Raw genomic sequence first — 19,702 nt, 5'->3', positions numbered from 1 at the left:
TTCAAGGTCACAAGATACGGAAAGCAGCAGGCTGCCTCCACTTCCGATGTAGAGACACACCGAGACGTAGCGGCAGAGCACCGAGGATTAAGAAGATTGAGGTCTCTGAGTGGGCAGCAGCTGGGAGGAGGGCAGGCACCATTGTTAGCTAGGGACAGTTAGGGTTTCGACTATCCACCATTGATACATGTTACACCTGATACCTGTGAAGCTTCTGTCACATGATTCTGCATTGCAGGCTGGCCATGCACCCCATCATCTGTTGCCTTCTGCTCGCCTTCTACCCCAGCACCCCCCCCCCCCCCCCGGGCAAGTGGTCCAAGATCTGGGGCCACCGAGACAAACCACATGCAGGTGATGGGTGTGAGCATGCTATCAGTGGAAAGACAGAAGTCAGACTATGGCATGGATTGAGGTGCACCAGAGTTTATCTCGCACCAGGTTATCATCACCCTTGTATATTAACCCGCTGACAGTGCCGACACAGGCCCATCACCTGGGAGTGATGTTACACAGACTCTGGGAGGATGGAACGAGGTAGTTGGGGAGGGAGGGGGGAATGGGTCTGGGGGTGAGAGGGGGAATGATGCGCAAAGACCCCTCCTATGAGAAGCGGACAAGGAAGAGAGCCTGCCTGGTCCTCTGGGCATGTCGGACCCTCATCGCTGCCTGTCCTCTACTCTCCGGCTGCTTCTGCAGGTCCTCCCCAGGCTCATCCTCCAGCTCCTCCTGGTCCAGCTCCTCCCTGTTCTCCTACTCAGACAAAGCCGCATGTCCCTCCTCCACCTCCAGCATGTCGCCCCGCTGCTGTGCCAGGTTGTGGAGGGGGGGGGGGAGGTGTACTGCACCACTAGGGCAGCTGTTGCGAGGTCGACCACACTATCCAATGTGATATCTGTAAGGAATTGGAGAGGGTGAGAAACCGACAATCAGTTATGGTTTCCACCCTTGGGTCCCTCGAGCTTCCCCCGCCCTTATATTCCCCGCCTTCACTCAGGTTGCCATCCAACGAGCCGATTGTGCTGAGGGACCCTGCCCTGCATACGCACCCTCAGCCACAGCAAGGGCCCGGACACTGGACCCCACACCCTGGATCCCAGACCCCTGCCAGGAACATTACTTGGACTGGGCTCAGGTTCCCTTCCCGATCCACATACAAACATCCCCTGGTCACAGGGTTCTCCATAGTGCTGAAGCCCAGCTCTGGGATGTTTGATTGCTACCTCTATGGTGTTGATGCCTCCAGGGTTCAGGCAAATTTGTCCACGTCTTACAGTTTGATTGGGTACAACTGTTGCCTGAGTCATGGCATATGTACCCACAGGATTTCACTTGAGCGCTGTGAAGTGCTGATATAACTAACAATGCCAATTCACTATGAGCAATAGTCTTCAGCTGTGCAGCCAGAGGCTGTTCAAGGTCAGTGAGAGTTACAATGACCTTCACCATATTACCACGGACAGGGCTCTGCCTTGGGGCTGTTCAGTGAGACGGACGGGCAGTGGTTGACATTGCCCCTGTTATGTGTGCACAATCTGGGGGGGTGGCCTTTCAGCCCTGTGGGCGCTGAGTCCCTCACCCCCTCCCCCAGCCCAGGGACGACTACCCACCGATGGTGCACAGCACCCTGACCAGGATCCCCCTCCCGAGCACTGGGGCTGCATGCCAGATTTCGAACATAGCTACTCACCTCCTCCGATTTCCTCAGCACCCATTTCACTAGTTTCACTTCTTTAAATAGGTGCGCTAAACAGCACTCGCGTGACCTCCCACTGGGAAGCCGGTTAGATCTCGAGAGTCCGTTAGATAGGACATCAATCCCACTAATGATATGGAGATTGCCCTCAATTGGTGTTAATTGGAACCTTGCCACGTCTCGGCGGGATCCAGAACCCGCCAACAGGAGCGTGCTGGTTAGATCGGAAACCGATCAGTGCCAGGCACAGATTCTGATTTCGGCCTCTCCCACATTCCAACTGGCTCGCACGCATCCGGACCTGATGCAACGTAGCCGTTAGATCACGCCATGAGACTGAAAAGTTTTTGAAAAGTACTCTAACGTTATATATCACTGACTTAAAACTAACTGTAAATTTCAATTATAGGATTTATATTGGCATAGAAACAAAACACCTAGGTTGTATGTCACTTTAATTGTTGCAAAAACCATTAGTCCAAAAATCTTTTTCAAAATCTTTTCAACTAAGATGTTGATGTATGCAGGGCTGGCTATTTCCAGAGGTGGCCAACTGGAGTCTCGAACTGGAAGCCATGGATTTTTATTTCCCATGTGCTACGATATACTGAACTCAGCTTTTCTTTTGCTGGCAATACAATTTTCCTCCACCTTCCAGACCCCATGATATTTTTGTATGGTCTTTTTGTGGTTCGGGATAACAAATCTTCATTCAAACAATGATGTAGCACTATGCCACCTTCAGCATATAGAAGCATCGAGCAGCAGTAGCAGCAGGCCAAAGGTGTGAGGAATCAGGTCACCGTATATTTACCAGAGATGTTCTTATACCGTGGCAGTTCACATGATGGGAACCTTCCATAAGGATGAAGGCTGACCTGGAAGGCAGAGGAAGGTGTTTAAGACACCAAGGGAAGGGCATTGGAGGCATCTTGTGAGAAAATACTTATGAGGATTGATGATGGCCAACTGGATGCAGAGCTCAGATGATGGGTAAGACAAAAAGACTTTTGACTGCATGGAAAGTCCAATATTCTGTCAATACATTGAAAACATGCAACACTTTGCACAGTTAAAGGGTTCTATTTCACTTTACAAATGTCAGTTATATTACTCTACACAACGTAACTTATCTAAACACTACTGTGAACCATTTAGTGCTGTAAGCTCCTGCATGGTGCTTCCCTTGTTGCCCTGGGGAGGTGGAGGCAGGCTGCTCACTAGCTATTTGGCCGTGAGGATTGTGCTGGCCTGCGCAGACCAGTTGAGGCCCTCCCTGTGAGGGAAGCTGTCCTTGCTCGGACCCAGCTAGCAAATGGTGCTTCTGGCTGAGGGTCTGAGGAATCAGAAGACTGAGATTCCCTCATGATGCATGGATCCCTTCATCTCCTGTTCTGACTGGTCACCCCTTTTGTAGTGTTTCTTTGACTGGTTGTAGACGGTTCTGGGGCACAGTTGCCACCCCCTCCAGCTACCAATCAGATAGTCCTGTTTAGTGACCAAACCTCCTCTCCCAGTGCTGCTACATAGTCATTATCACCATGCAGCAGATTTCGTACCTCCTGCACACACTGTACATGCTGTCGCATAGGGATCACTATGAGGCTGGCCTGTTCATCGTGTGCTCCCAAACCCATGGCATTCCCAAAATCATGACAACGACAGACTTCTCCATTAGCTTGCAATGCCTTCGGGAACTCAGCCAGAAGGATACTTATCTGTTGCTGCAGGTCCAGCTACTAACTCCCAAGAAGTCTCCTGAGGCTTAGCATCACTGCCGTGTCCAGCAACCCCATGATGGTCCTCCCTCCCCCCAAACTGCGACACCTTCACTGCCCTACCCCACCTCAGGGTGAACTGTGCACAGATACCTCTGCCTCTGATGCCTCCTCATACCCATTGATGCTGTGCACTTAACTCTACTTCTGTGCTTAACCCCATTGGGTTTTGTGAAAATAGGTTAGTGCCTGCAAATGAAGGCCATATGGGAATGGAGAAGTGTAATCTCACAGCCAGGTCAGCTGTGTATTGGATTGGCATCAACACTGAAAGAATGATGCCTACAAACAATATATGCCAGAAATACATGCAGAAAGAGGAGGTGTAATCCCCTGAAATGCCATTATCACCATGCAGCAGATTTCGTACCTCCTGCACACACTGTACATGCTGTCGCAGGCCCATGACATATTTTGAGAGCCGATTTACTCGCTCACAATCTAGAATTCTATTTATTGATGTAGACTACTGAAGTATTGGCTAGTGTAGACTTGAGAGATGAACAGACACTTCAAACACGGATGAAGGTTCAACTCAATTTTATTAACTACTTCTAACTAACTAACACACGATGACTGTGTGTCTAAATGATGCTAACTTAAACTAGAGACCTAAGCCTTGTCCGAACCAGTTGATTCTCTCAGCACGTGGTGTGAGTCTGTACTGGGCTGGATGAGTTCTTGTTACACTCAGAGGCAGCACCCAGAATCAGCAGGAACCGTGGTGCCCTCTGCCTTTATAGTGTGTGTATTCTAACTGGTGATTGACTGCGGTGTTTGTACATGTTGATTGGTTCCTGTGTGTGTCCATCAGTGTGTGTCTGCACCATGATATACTGGTGTATAGTATGACAACTACTACTCAAAGTTTACTGAATAAGGCCTGGGAGAACCCCTAGATGCTGTTACAACTGGTCCATGTTTGTGTGGACCAGTACTAAATGATGTCCTGGCAAGATCTCCCATGCATGACCATTGAGGATCAGGCGGCGGGTGAATTAAATGTTCAAACAGAGAGGCTTAACATCATGACCAGGACGCTACACTGATTGAGAGTGCTGCATTATTGAATGAAATGTCTGACTGTCAGGGTAGACCAGATGTGATACGTCCCTGCATGTTCTCCTCTGGGCTGTTAGATGAAGGTGGGAGGTGCACCGTCCTGAAGATGACATAAGAAGGTCCCACATGGGAGACTTATAAAGAAGGCACATGAGATACAGGATAACCTGATAAGGTGGATTCAAAATTTGCTTAGCTATAGGAGACAGAGGGTGATGACAGGTGGCTGCTTTAGTGACTGGAGGTCAGTGTCCACAGAGATCCGTGCTTGGTCCCCTATTATTCGTCATTTATATAAACAACATAGATGACTATGGGGGGTGGGGCGGGGGGCGGGGTGGGTACGATCAGTAAGTTTGCAGATGACACAAGATTGGCTGGGTGGTTAACAGTGAGGTTGTGTGTCTTGGGTTACAGGAAGATATAGGTCAAATGGGCAGAAAAGCTGAAGAGGTGTGAAGTGATGCACTTTTGAAGGAAACATTTGACAAGGAAGTATTCAATGAATGACCTGACACTGGGAAGTTCTGAAGTAGAAAGAGACCTTGACGTATTTGTTTATAGATCTCTGAAGGTAGAAGGGCAGGTTAATAGGGTGGTGAAAAAGGCATATGGGACACTTGCCTTTATCAATCAAGGCATAGATTACAAAAGCAGGGAGGTCATGTTGGAGTTGTACAGAATTTTGGTGAGGCCATAGCTGGAGTATTGTGTGAAATTCTGGTCACTACATTATAGGAAAGATGTGATGTCGCTGGAGCGGGTACAGAGGCGATGCATCATGTAGTTGCCTGGGATGGGGGGGGTGGCACAATGGTAAACACTGCTGCCTCACAGCTCCAGGGATCAGGGTTCAATTGCAGCCTCGGGTGACTGTGTGGGTTTCCTCCGGGTGCTCTGGTTTCCTCCCCCAATCCAAAGATGTGCAGGTTAGCTGGATTGGCCATGCTAAATTGCCTCTTGGTGTCAAAAAAATAGGTTGGGGGGGTGGGGAGGGGGGGGTTACTGGATTATGGGGATAGGGTGGACACGTGGGCTTACGTGGTGTGCTCTTTCCAAGGGTCGATGCAGATTTGATGGGTCGAATTGCCTCCTTCTGCACTGAAAGGATTCTATGATGGAACATTTAAGTTAGGAAAAGAGGTTGGATAGGCTTAGGCTGTTTTCACTGGAGCAGAGACGACTGAAAGGTGACATGATGGAGGTGTATGAGATATGATATGCATGGGCAGGGTGGATAGGGAGCAGCTGTTCACCTTAGTTAAAGAGTCAGTCATGAGGGGACACAAGTTCAAGGTGAGGGGCAGGAGGTTTAGGGGGTTATGAGAAAAAATCTTTTTACCCAGATGTTGATGCACTGCCTGGGAGGGTGGTAGAGGCAGGTTGTCCCACATCCTTTATAATGTACCTGGATGAATACTTGGCGCGTCATAACATTCAAGGCGATGAGCCAAATGCTGGAAAATGGGATTAGGTAGACAGGTCAGGTGTTTTTCATGCGTCCGTGCAGACTCGACGTGCCGAAGGGTCTCTTCTGCATTGTATTCTTCTGTGATTCTGTGGTTCAATCACCATGGAGAGCCAGGTCAAACATTTGATCCAAGTATGCTCTCACCTGCATTTCCATCGCTCTAGCTATGCTCGTGCTCAGTGCAGCAGTGGCTAGGTGAGTGGAGGGTACAGTCTGTGGCACTCCCTCCAAGATCCCCTTCCCCTCAGGGAGACAGTGAGGTGCCTTCACGCTCCCAGTTGGAGTAGCAGCACTTGCTAGCTGCCTCTGGGCCTTTGCCTCAGGGGACTCCCAGCATTAGTGGCATATCCTTATTGGCATATACCAGAGAGCTATTAATCCTGCCGAACCTACCTCGAGTAAATCTGCAACGACCAGAAAGCGGCCATCCAGTGACATGAACAACATCCAGCCTCCTCCGCAGCTCCGCATCTCCGGCAACCTCGCTGCCAATTGGAAGATCTTCAAGCAAAAGTTCCTCCTGTATATTGAGGCCTCTGACCTCGAGGCAGCATCAGATGCAAGGAAGATCGCACTATTTCTCTCGACCGTGGGGGATCACGCCATGCATATCTGCAACTCGCTTACGTTTGCCGATGGCAAAGACAAGACGAAGTTTAAAACGGTCCTGCTGAAATTCGACAGCCACTGCGACATTGAAGTGAATGAGAGCTTTGAACGGTACATCTTCCAACAGAGACTTCAGGGTAATGATGAACCTTTTCAGTCCTTCCTGACCCAGATCCACATCTGGCACAGTCATGCAATTACAGCTCGGCGGCTGATTCCATGATCCGGGATCAGATTGTTTTCGGGGTCCACTCCGATTCCCTTTGGCAGCAGCTCCTTAAAATAAAACAGCTAACTCTCTCCGTCGTTATTGAGACGTGCGTGGTCCATGAGCATGCCAAGAATTGTTACTCCCACATCAGGGTGGCGGAAAATGCAAAGCTGGCTTCCCACGAGGCAGAACGGGTGCAGGCCATTGAAAAAATGCAAGGCCTGAGCATCGAGGAGAGTGGCCGTTTCGCGAGCTTTTCCCGGGTCCCGACGCATGTGCGCCACAGCCGGGTGGACGACGAGGCCGACAACCCTAATGCGCAGGTGCGTACATCGGCCGACCGCACTGCGCATGCATGTTGGCACACGGAATGCGCTGACGGCAGCGTTATGACATGTCCGAATTGTGGCTCCGCCCATTTAAAGCGGCAATGTCCAGCCAACGGACGGCGATGCCTACAGTGTGGCCATTACGCGGCTTGCTGCAGGTCCGCTCCACCAATTATCAGCCAGCGGTCCCAGATATGGTGCAGAAGTATCCGTTCGGTACAACAAGACATGCAGGATACTGATCCCGACAGCCCAACGGATCCCGATGCTGATTGCCTCGAATCTCCATATCAAGTGGGCATCATAACCACACGCAAGCTGGTGCCCACAGCACCGGCAACCCGCCTTTTGATCCTCGGTGTGGATCCTGACGATGAGTGGTGTGCTATCCTCACAATCAACCAGGCTCACATCCGATTTAAACTGGACACCGGCACGTCTGTGAACCTCAAATCACAGTCAGATCTCGACAGCATCCATTCTTCCACCAGCATGCCAACTACTCGACTACAATGGCAATGCCATAGCTGCCAGTGGATCATGTCAGCTAGGGGTATCTCACAAGGAATTTAAGGCAACCTTACGATTCGAGATCGTTCAGCCTGACTGGGCGTCTCTGCTCGGTGCTCGCGCCTGCAAGCTCCTGAATCTGGTCCAGCGTGTCCACACCATGTCCTCGACACCGGCGACTACCTCGACCGATGTGAATCTCCAGGCCGAGATAGATGACATCCTCACGCAATACAACAACGTGTTTGATGGAATGGGCACGCTCCCATATCGCTACAAAATTCTGCTAAAGCCGAACGCCACCCCAGTGATCCATGCACCACGCCGGATGCCAGCTCCTCTCAAGGATCGCCTAAAAAAGCAGCTGCAAGACCTCCAAGACCAGGGCATCATCTCAAGGATCATGGAACCAACAGACTGGGTTAGCTCCATGGTATTCATCAAAAAACCCTCTGGTGAATTCCGCATTTGCATTGATCCCAAAGACCTGAACCGCAATATCATGCGGGAGCACTACCCGATCCTGAAGCGTGAAGAGTTGACCAGTGAGATGGCTCATGCCAGATTCTTCACCAAGCTGGACGCCTCCCGGGGTTTTTGGCAAATACAGCTGGACGCGTCCAGTTGGAAGCTGTGCACGTTTAACACTCGGTTCGGCCGCTATTGCTACAACCGCATGCCTTTCAGTATCATGTCAGCTTCCGAAGTGTTTCATCGCATCATGGAGCAAATGATGGAGGGCATCGAGGGGGTGCGAGTCTATGTGGACAACGTGATCGTCTGGTCCACAACGCCCGAGGATCACATTGCCCGCCTCCGACATATCTTTCAGCGGATTCACGAAAATGGCCTCCAGCTCAATAGGGCCAAATGCTCGTTTGGTCGATCCGCTATCAAGCTCCTGGGTGACCACATTTCACAACATGGGTGCAACCTGACGCCGACAAGGTGTTGGCGATCAACGCCATGAAGACCCCGGAGGACAAGAAGGCGGTCCTCCGCTTCCTCGGGATGGTGAATTTTCTCAGGAAATTCATTCTCAATTTGGCAGCCCATACCACGGCCCTCCAGCATCTCGTAAAGAAGTCAACAGTGTCCCAGTGGCTGCCCGCACATGAAAAGGAGTGGCTCGAGCTAAAGGCAAAGCTCACCACAGCCCCTGTACTGGCGTTTTTTGACCCAACCAGGGACACCAAGATATCTACTGACGCTAGCCAGGACGGCATTGGGGCGGTGCTCCTCCAGCGAGATGACTCCTCGTCCTGGGCTCCAGTGGCATATGCCTCCAGGATCATGACGCCGACCGAGCAACATTATGCCCAGATCGAGAAGGAGTGCTTGGGTCTCCTGACAGGAATAGTCAAGTTTCATGACTGCGTATATGGCCTGCCGAAGTTCACGGTGGAAACAGACCATAGGCCTTTAGTCCACATAATCCAGAAGGATCTAAATGACATGACACCACAGCTATAGAGTATTCTTCTTCGTTTACGCCGTTATGACTTCAAACTCGTCTACAGAAGCCCTGTCCAGGTCCATCACCACGCCGTGTGAACAAGGCGACTTCATCTGCCACATAGAGGCACAGGTGCAGTTTTGTGCCAGCAACTTACCAGCCAATGATGAACGTGTGTCCAAATACATGAAGAAACTGCCAAGGATCCTCTACTGCAGCCGGTGATGCAACACCTCGCCCAAAGCTGGCAAAAGGGGCAGTGTCCCCAGTTCTTTAACGTAAAGGACAAGTTAACAGTCATTGAGGGAGTCCTTCTTAAACTGGACAGGATCGTCAATCCTCAAAGCATGCAATCTATGGTGCTCGGGCAGATCCATGAGGGTCACCTTGGGGTCGAAAAATTTCGACACAGAGCAACAGCACGAGCTTGTGACCTCTCCGTGGTCTAAAGTGGGGGTAGACCTCTTTCACGCCAATGGGTGTGATTACGTGCTCCTGGTCGACTACTTCTCCAGCTACCCGTAGGCGGTGAAATTGTTGGTCCTCACGTCTAGGTCCGTCATCAAAGCCTGCAAAGAGACGTTTGCCAGACACGGGATACCACTCACAGTAATGAGTGACAACTGTCCGTGTTTTTACAGCCAGGAGTGATCTGATTTTGCACGATCCTACAACTTCAGACACATCACTTCCAGTCCACATTACCCGCAATCAAACAGGAAGGCCGAAAAAGGGGTCCATATCGTCAAGTGGTTGTTGTGCTGGCCGACCAACCTCTGTCGACTGGTTTGTCTCCGGCGCAGATGCTCATGAACCGCAACTTGAGGACGACTGTTCCAGCCATTCACATTCCAGACCTTGACCACCTCACGGTGCTGCAAAAAGTGCATCGGTCCAGAGACCAGCAGAAGATCGCGTATGATGCTTATGCCATGGATCTGCCTGCGCTGGCTCCCGCAGATGTTGTTCGCGTCCAGTTGTCTGAGGGAGGTTGGTCGGCCCCAGCTGTAGTTATCAGGAAGGCCGCTCCCAGGTCTTTCATTGTCCAGTTGGCTGATGGTTCCATTCTCCGGCGCAACAGGAGGGTGCTGCGGAGAGTTCCCTGACCACCGCCTAACCCCATTGCTCCGCCGGCTATCGTGCCTCCTCCGGACGTCTCCTACCACGAGGACACCGATCTGCCATCGATCCCGCCTGTCGCTGGCACCGCCGCAATTCCAGCAATCCCGCCTGTCCAAGTGCCGGCGTCTCCTGCTCCACCTCTGCAGCGATCGACCAGAATTCGGCGCCCGCCTCAAAGACTGAATCTGTAGACTTTACTTTTGTAAATGTTGTTCAGTTTGCTCTGTATCTGCACGATAGACACCTTCCCATGTATATATGTTTGTTAACTCACCATTTGTACATAGTCAGGCATGTATACCTTCATAAATTCATACGTTTCATAACTTTTTTAGAACAGTACAGCACAGAACAGGCCCTTCGGCCCTCGATGTTGTGCCGAGCAATGATCACCCCACTTAAACCCACATACCCGTAACCCAACAATCCCCCCATTAACCTTACACTACGGGCAATTTAGCATGGCCAATCCACCTAACCTGCACATCTTTGGACTGTGGGAGGAAACCGGAGCACCCGGAGGAAACCCACGCACACACGGGGAGGACGTGCAGACTCCGCACAGACAGTGACCCAGGCCGGGAATCGAACCTGGGACCCTGGAGCTGTGAAGCATTGATGCTAACCACCATGCTACCGTGAGGCCCCTATTTTAACTTATTTTTTAAAAAAGGGGAGATGTCATAATATCCACTCATGTATATAATGAGATGCAGACAGGCAGTGATTGACACATAGGATGACCAATGAACACACAACACAGAACAACCAATCACCAGAACATAGAACGATACAGCGCAGTACAGGCCCTTCGGCCCTCGATGTTGCACCGACATGGAAAAAAAAACTAAAGGCCATCTAACCTACACTATGCCCTTATCATCCATATGCTTATCCAATAAACTTTTAAATGCCCTCATTTAAGACACAAGACACCTCCACTATAAAGCTCACAGGGCATTAAGCCTCCCGCTCTTTTCAGGACCCAGACACTGAGATAGTCAGAGTGCACAAGTCAGTGGACAGTGGTAGCTAGTAAGTCTGGTCGAACCAGTAAGAGGTCGTCAGGAGGATTACTAGAGTGTCAACCCACAGCAGAACATGTACAGCCGTTCATAGTTTAAATAAAACTGTAGTGGATCATCTCCGGTGTTAGATGTTTGTTTCTAGTTTCCCTGTATCCAGTTGCAGTCAACGTCAAACCAACCCGCCTAACACATCACTTATCTGCTCCATCTTTGTCCCCAAGAAATCTAGCAGACAAAGGGGGTGCCCTTGAACAAGTGTAGGAGACCCCCCACCGTCCCCCAGTTGGCTAGAGCCCTGGAAGCTCCATGCCTCCAGAGGATGCTCATGACAGTCGGACAGGCCAACAAGGCATGACACTGATCAAAATGTCTCCACTTCAACTGCTGCTGTCAGGGTTGGACCAAGATGTAGTGTGTAGTGGTAGAAAAGAAAATTGAAAAATGTATGAGCACTAAGATGACATAGGTAATTTGTCCATGTCTGTCTCACTTGTTAAAATGCGCATAACATAATTTGTTTTCTGTAATTATTCGTAATTATTGAGACTTGTTGGGGCCTGTCATAGTATGAGATGTAACAGTCATGGCCTGCCCCATGTTTCTCCTGTGGCTGTACGCCAGTTGTACATTCAAAGAGTGAAAATTTATAAATTCAGCTGACTGCCCCCAGGGTGTGCAGCCAATGTCACTTTGCACTGAAGGAAACCCAGTGCTGACATCGAATGCGGCTCACCATGCAGCCTGGTCATGGTGGAGTGGATAAAAATCATTGGCATGATTAAACAGAGAATCTAAATGTGACAGCCTGTGAGATGTCACATTAGTCACCCGGGAGGCCACTGTTGGTGCAGGAACTGAGCGCCCCTGTAACCTTGAAGGCCTCTGGCATGGATTTCCACCAATTCACATGGCTGTATGTCTTGTTGAACAATTCGCTATGAATCCGACTGTTTCCTGGAACAGCCTCAGACATCGTTGGCATTGTATCTCTGATATCTGATGGTAGTTTACTCTTGTCCTCTGGATGCCAGTGCTTGTTTTCGCCAATGCCTTCCCTGGATGTCTACGTCCAGGCCAGCTTCGCCCTCTGGTGCTGTCTGCTGTTGGCCTTGCAGTCTCTGATGTTGGAAGCAAGGGCTCTCTTTCCTTGCATTCTCTCCTCCTGCCTCTGAGGCTGGAAGAAGTTCAGGTAAATGAGACCCATAGTTATGGCAATAATTTCATTCTGTAAAGAGCATGCCCGTCCATGGTTCTCATCCATTTAACTAAGTTTTGGAAGTCACTTTAATCGGCCAGTTGTGCCCAACATTAACTTCACCCACCCAAAATGACCCTCCTTCCAATTCAATTGATCGGAAATCCAGAAAAGCTGTGTTTGAAAAGACTCATTAAAATAATGTTGCATGTGGCTTTTGAAACATGGTCCTGGACCTTCTACTCTCTCAGTCACCCTCATGCTTTCCCACATCACCCTTGACTCACCCAACTTAACCTTTCCTCGCTGTTACCCTTGAACCTCCCCTGTTACTCTGCATCCTATTACTATTTCCCTATACATGCCTTCTATCCCCCTTATGCCTACATCCATGACCATCCCAGTGCCAATCTGACCCTGAGCCCTCCCATTATTGTCCTTGATGCTTTTGGTCACTCCCCTGACCCATCCCTTGAGACCTTCCCATACCAGACCCTGACTCTGTACCTGCCCACATAACAGGTTCAACTCACCCCTTTGACTGTGACAATTCCCTCAACCGCCCAACACTCTCAGGACTTCAATGGTGGTATATATGATACCACGACCTAACCTATAAAACAGGTTAAATCAAAAGCATCCTGCCTTATTAAAATATTTCAATGCACCTCTTGTGTGCAGTTTGGTTCCTCCTCTTGTGATAGCTCTGTTAAACCCAGAGGGGACAGGTTGTGGTCAGATTTAAGGGGTGGGATTCTTCAGGAATTGGCGGGGCGGGGAGAAACGGCGTAGTGGAGTGGCGGGAACCACTCCGGCGTCAGACCGCCCCAAAGGTGCGGAATACTCCGCACCTTCAGGGGCTAGGAGGGCGCCGGAGTGGTTTGCACCCCGCTGGCCGGCACGGGTCCGCGCATGTGCGGGAGCGTCAGTGTCTGCTGACATCATCCCCGTGCATGCGCAGGGGGGTTCACCTTCGCGCCGGCCATTGCGGAGGCTTACACGGCTGACGCGCAGGAATAGAGTCCCCCACGGCACAGGCCCGCCCGTGGATTGGTGGGCCCCGACCGCAGGCCAGGCCATCGTGGGGCACCCCCTGGCGGCAGATCGACCCACGCCCCCCAAGGACCCCGAAGGCCGGCCACGGAGCTGGGTCCCGCCTGTAGGGGCCGACCTTGATTTACGCCGGCGGGACCGGCAAAAACAGGCGGGAACTTGGCCCATCGTGGGCCGGAGAATCGGCAGGGGGAGGCCGCTGACCGGCACGGCGCGATTCCCGCCCTAGCCAAATTTCCGGCGCCGGATTTTTTCGGCAGCCGGCGGGAGCAGGATTCACACCCCCCCCCCCCCCCCCCCCCCCCCCCTACCCCCGGCGATTCTCCAACCCGGAAGGGGGTCGGAAAATCCCACCCAAGGCTTTAAAATTTTTAACCAATGACCTGACCTAGTTTATCTATTTTGGGGATTACTATTCAGTGCTTCTTTTATCTAAGAAGTACTGTTATACCATAAGATAGATGAAAAATAACATAAAACACATAGTGGAAGCAGACATTTGACATCCCAGATCAAAGGAGCTGTGATCAGGCCAACAGAATTTCATGGAATCCCAACAGTGCAGAAGAAGGCCATTTGGCCCATCGAGCCTGCACCGACCCTTTGAAAGTCCACCCAATATCCTACCCTCTACCTGCAACCCACCCTAAGTGGCAATTTATCATGGCCAATCCACCTAACCTGCACATCTTTGGACTGTGGGAGGAAACCCGAGCACCCGGAGGAAACCCGCGCACACACGGGGAGAAGGTGCAAACTCCACACAGACAGCCATGCGAGATCAGAATCGGGTTGTAAGGCAGCAGTGCTACTCACTGTGCCACCATGTCGCCACATATTTTGAATGTAAATCATATCATAATTATATATATTTGCCAGATTTTTTTATCAGATTGTTGTGTTGGCTTTATTTCATGACAAAATGACTTTATTTCATAACAAAATGACTCTGGCAATTCAAAACCTATGATAAATGTAGATCTTCTCACTCCATACAACAATGGCCTCTTTAATTTACATTTCATTCAGTTTCAGGAACTTTCCATTTTTTTTTAGTAATTGTACCTTTTGAAGATCATTTGCTTTCTGATAACAGACAGCTCTGTTAAAATATCCCAAGATGCAGGCACTATTAATGTTTATTGCTGAAGTTAGATCATCAACAGCCAACTCATATGCCTGCAATGGAAAAGAGATTTGCATTTGTAAAGGTTAAGTGAAATGCTTGATGAAGTAACATGATGTATTCCTTGTAAGTACAGAAAATAACATGAAATATCACACATTTACCAAAATTGTACAGGTGACTAACATTTAACAGCCTCAAGATTTGCAATAGCTGAAACTCAAAGACTCAGATTTTACTCATCGGAATATGCTTTCATTGCTCTCACAAATTTATCCCAGACTGGTCAGTTGGACATTTCCTTTAATCAGGTATCTTTTACAAAACAAGGTCCTCTACTGTGATCTTGGCAAGGGTTCTCAACAAATCAGATTAAAGAATTGTCACTAAGTGATGCAGTGGGGATTGGAGGCAGACGCATAATTTTACGGCAACAGCCTCCATTCCAGCCGGCTGCCATGATACTGGCAAGCGGCTGGTAGCAAATTAGGCCAATTATTTTCAAGTAAGGAATTTGTCAAAGCCCCGTTCTCATTTCAACTGGGATTTTCAGTCAGCATTATGGGTTGACCTGGACATTTATTGCTACATAATATCAAATTTAAGTCACATATTTTCATATAAGTGTGGGATCTTAATGACTATTATTTGATTCAAATTTAGATGCAGATTCTGGGATTATTGATTAATTAGCTTCAGGGCACCCATTTTGTCCATTAAACAAAAAGGTTCCAGCAACAATATTAAAGTAATTTGATCACTAAATTCTGGCAGTAAATGTATGTATACCCATTTAAAAATATGGGGCGGGTTTGGGCAGCACGGTAGCACAAGTGGCCAGCACTGTGGCTTCACAGTGCCAGGGTCCCAGGTTCGATTCCCCGCTGGGCCACTGTCTGTGCGGAGTCTGCACGTTCTCCCCGTGACTGCGTGGGTTTCCTCCGGGTGCTCCGGTTTCCTCCCACAGCCCAAAGACGTGCAGGTGAGGTGGACTGACCATGATAAATTACCCTTAGTGACCAAAAAGGTTTAGGAGGGGTTATTGGGTTACGGGGATCGGGTGGAAGTGAGGGCTTGGGTGGGTCGGTGCAGACTCTATGGGCTGAATGGCCTCCTTCTGCACTGTATGTTCTATGATTCTCCAACCACCCGCCTGGTCAGAGAATCACCGGGGCGGGATGGCGTGAATTCCATCCCGCCGCCGGCTGTCAAATTCTCCGGTGCCGTTTTTTTGGCGGGGGCGGGAATCGCGCCCCACCCCCCCCGGCATTTCTCCGCTCTGCAATGGGTCGAGCAGCCACCCAATTTTGGCCTGTCCCGCCGGCGTAAATTACACAAGGTTCTTACCAGCGGGACCTGGCTCTGCGGGCGGCCTGAGGAGTCCTCGGGGGGCGCACGGGGGGATCTGGCCCTGGGAGGGGGGGGGGCACGGTGGCCTGGTGCGCGATCAGGACCCACCGATCCGCAGGCGGGCCTGTGCCGTGGGGGCACTCTTTTCCTCCGCGCCATCCGCTGGGTCCGCCATGGCCGGCGCGGAGAGAACCACTCTGAGCATGCTCTGGGATCACGCTGGATCCTCCTGGCCCTCCCACGCATGCGCCGACTTGCGTCGGCCGGCGGAGGCCCTTTGGTGCCGGTTGGTGCGGTGCCAACCCCGCCAGCGCCCGGTCTTGCCCATAAAGGTGCAGAGAATTCCGCACCTTTCGGGCAGCCCGACGACGGTGTGGTTCACGCCACTCCTCGGCGCCGGTACGGCCCGCCCTGCCAGATACCGGAGAATCCCGGCCATGATGTGTACAATGTTAACCAATTGAGTGAGTTCTACAGCAACAAGCCAGTAGTACCAAAAAGATTTATTTTGTGCAGTCGACCCATCAATAAGAACACCAAACCACTGCCAGTCTATTGTTTGACATATTATAACTGAAAGGTTTGTAATTACTTGTGCACTCCAACCTGACCAATTAAAAATTTTATGACTAAAAAAATTAAGAACAAGGAAAAAAGAGCCCTGTCATGCCCAGTAAAGGGCATAATCATATACTGTGCTTTATGGAAGATTCAGGAACTGCCTTGATTTATTTTTTAAAATGGACACTGATGAACTGTTATAGTGGCTTCCAAGGGTGCTGATCACGCTACTTCAATACAGGCCATCAGGCTTCCATAAAATTCCAATTTGAATCACACTAGGCCCAGAAGGTAAAAACAGTTTGGACCAGTATTCTTATCTCCCCGTTTTACTGCTTTTTCCTTTGGGGGTGGAGTCTCCTTTTTCAATGGGCATGCCTAGATAACACTCGTTTGTGGAATACGTTGTTTGAAGTTTGATCTAAATTACAGAGTCAATGGACTCCCATATTCTGTGGCGGGATTTTCCAGCCTTCCTGCCGGCAGGATCTTCCGCCCTGAAGGCTGCCCCACACAGCAGATTCTCCGGCGGTGGAACGGGAAAACCCTGCTGGCGGCCAATGGTAAGCCACCTCAGCTGCCGGAAAACAGACCGTGGGATGGGAGGCAGAAAATCCCACTTTTGTCTCCAGGTTTGAGATGAAACAAAAGAAACTGACGAGACCAGTTATCCACAAGTTATGTATGAAAGATCACCATCTACTTTCTATTGTATGTCAATGGCTGTTGACCATGTAATTGAAACTGGTTGACTGATACTGAAATACCACCATAAACATCTGATTGTTTGGTGGCGGGCGGCAGCAGAGATTCTAGCGGGTGTTTGATCGGGCAGCAAGGTGGCACAGTGGTTAGCATTGCTGCCTCACAGAGCCAGGGACCCGGGTTCAATTCCGACCTTGGGTGACTGTCTGTGTGGAGTTTGCATGTTTTCCCCATGCCTGCATGGGTTTTCTCTGGGTGCTCCAATTTCCTCCCACAGTTCAAAGATGTGTACGTTAGGCGGATTGGCCGTGCTAAATTGCCCCTTAGTATCCAGGGATGTGCAGGTTAGGTTACGGGGTTACGAGGATAGGGCAGGATGGACAGTGGAGTGGACATGGGCAAGGTGCTCTTTCGGAGGGTCGATGCATACTTGATAGGTTGAATGGCCTCCTTCTGCACTGTAGGTATTCCATGTATTCAGTACTGCATCTGGGATCTGGGAGTACAGGGGTCTTCAGACAGTTAGCAGACAGGATGCAGCAAACGGCATGCCTCCTCCCATCGTTGCAAAACACAAAGTAGGCCATTTAGGACTGAGATAAAGAAAATACTCTTCACTCAGAGGGTGGTGAACCTGTGGTATTCTCCACTCCAGAAGGATGTGGAGGCCAAATCACAGAATATATTTAAGAAGGAAATTGATAGATTTAAAAATTCTAAAGGTGTCAAGGGGTATGGGGAAATTACTAGAGTATGGCGTTAAGGTGGAGGATTATAATAATCTTTATTATTGTCACAAGTAGGCATACATTAATATTGCAATGAGGTTACTGTAAAAAATCCCCTAGTTGCCACATTCCACCACTTGTTCGTGTACACTGAGGGAGAATTCAGAATGTCCAATCCACCTAACAAGCACATCTTTTGGGACTTGTGGGAGGAAACCGGAGCACCCGGAGGAAACTCACACAGACACAGGGAGAATGTGCAGGCTCCACACTGACAGTGACCCAACAGTGGAATTGAACCCAGATTCCTGGCGCTGTGAAGCAACTGTGCTAACCACCGTGCTACTGTGCCACTCATCATTATTGGTACTAAGGCGACCCCGTGTCTGGCTCATAATCATTCGTCCTATGGGTACCAGAGGACCCCAGCATTATTCCTGCAGGAGTTGGGGCACCTGAAGGGAGGTCAAGGTGCCTCATCCCCTTGTGGCCTACATCCTGATGGTGCTCACCAGAGTGAGTGGCCATGGAGTGCATGACCAAGCGCATATCTGGCTGGACCAGCTGGACCAAGGCCTCAATGGTGACCGCAGAGCTTCTCATGGTCTCAGACCATGAGGCACTTACATGTCGGAGTCCTGACATCAGACAGAATGCGGACAGACTCCTCCATCGTTCGCTCTTGTCTGCTGAGAGACTCTTGAAGCTCTGCCCAAAGTTCTACTGCCTTTCTTTGCATCTCTACCAGTGAGCTGACAGCCACTTCCAGAGGCTCATCAATTGAGTGGAACTGAGCAGGTGGTTCGTCTCCAGCAGCCCTCCAAGTGCCAGAGTCGCAGGCTGTCCCTGCTTCCAACTGCTGTGCATCTGTGAGGTGTTCTCCAGAAAGTGATCCAAAGTCTAATCTAAAGCCATGTCCCACTGAGGTGTTTGTCTCTGCGCTGGTGGAGGGTGCAGGTGAGCATTGTGACGGTTATTCCTGACCACCCTCAACCGCAGATTTGCTCCGTGGCCTCAGAGAGCTGCTGGGCTGGCTAGCTGGTCTGCTGGTACATGAAAAATACATGTGTAATGCGCTTTCTCGAGCCATCCCTCGAGTAGAGCACATGCCGGTGGGCTCGGACCTTCGAATAGGTGATGAAAGCTGGTGCTGCTTTCTTCTTGAGTCTACTCACCTTTTGCTTATGGTTCTGGACCTCCTCCTCAGTCTGATGAAGACAGGTGAGCTGGAGGTAGCTATATGAGTGTCCTGGACTGGTGTTTAAAAATTACACCGGGACCTTTGAACCCACCAGCTCATGGTGGACAAAGGAATCAGCTGCTGGTCCCATGGCAGTGCCCAGGGGCAGTTCCTGGGAACTGCCAGGGTACTTCACCAGCATGATCCTCTCACTCTGGGGGCAGTATTTACCTGTGGACCGCCAGAAGGGACCATTTGCCAGTTCCCCATTGGTCCAGACCTGCTGTATACCCCACTGACATGACATCTCCGCGCTGGGTGTAGTGATTCTTGTGTGTAGAGATGACAGTGTGGAGAGATAGGACAGCGTGGAAGTCTGCTAATGATATTTAAATTTATGGTTCTAGGGTTGGGAACCATTCATGCCAGGAACTCCATTAGGTCACTGGCAGAGGTGGGGACAATGTAATCAGGAAATCCCGTCAACATTAAACCCAGTTGAGGACTCCCATTTGATTCTCTATCCTCTCTG

The 19,702-nt window shown here is 50.2% G+C and overlaps 1 protein-coding gene across 1 annotated transcript in view; it reads right to left on the bottom strand.

Moving 5' to 3' along the window:
* ttc6 (tetratricopeptide repeat domain 6) overlaps positions 1 to 19,702 on the bottom strand; it is a 564,332-nt gene that overhangs the window by 136,415 nt on the left and 408,215 nt on the right. The window contains exon 24 of the mRNA XM_038780915.1: positions 14,586 to 14,699. Coding sequence (XP_038636843.1) covers positions 14,586 to 14,699 — 114 coding nt within the window. The remainder of the gene's footprint in view (positions 1 to 14,585; positions 14,700 to 19,702) is intronic.

Source organism: Scyliorhinus canicula, chromosome 2 (genome assembly GCF_902713615.1).
Source record: "Scyliorhinus canicula chromosome 2, sScyCan1.1, whole genome shotgun sequence".
In the NCBI taxonomy this organism is placed as follows: Eukaryota; Metazoa; Chordata; class Chondrichthyes; order Carcharhiniformes; family Scyliorhinidae; genus Scyliorhinus; species Scyliorhinus canicula.
Note: the sequence above shows the minus strand (reverse complement) of the source record. Positions and strands in the feature narration are given on the sequence as shown.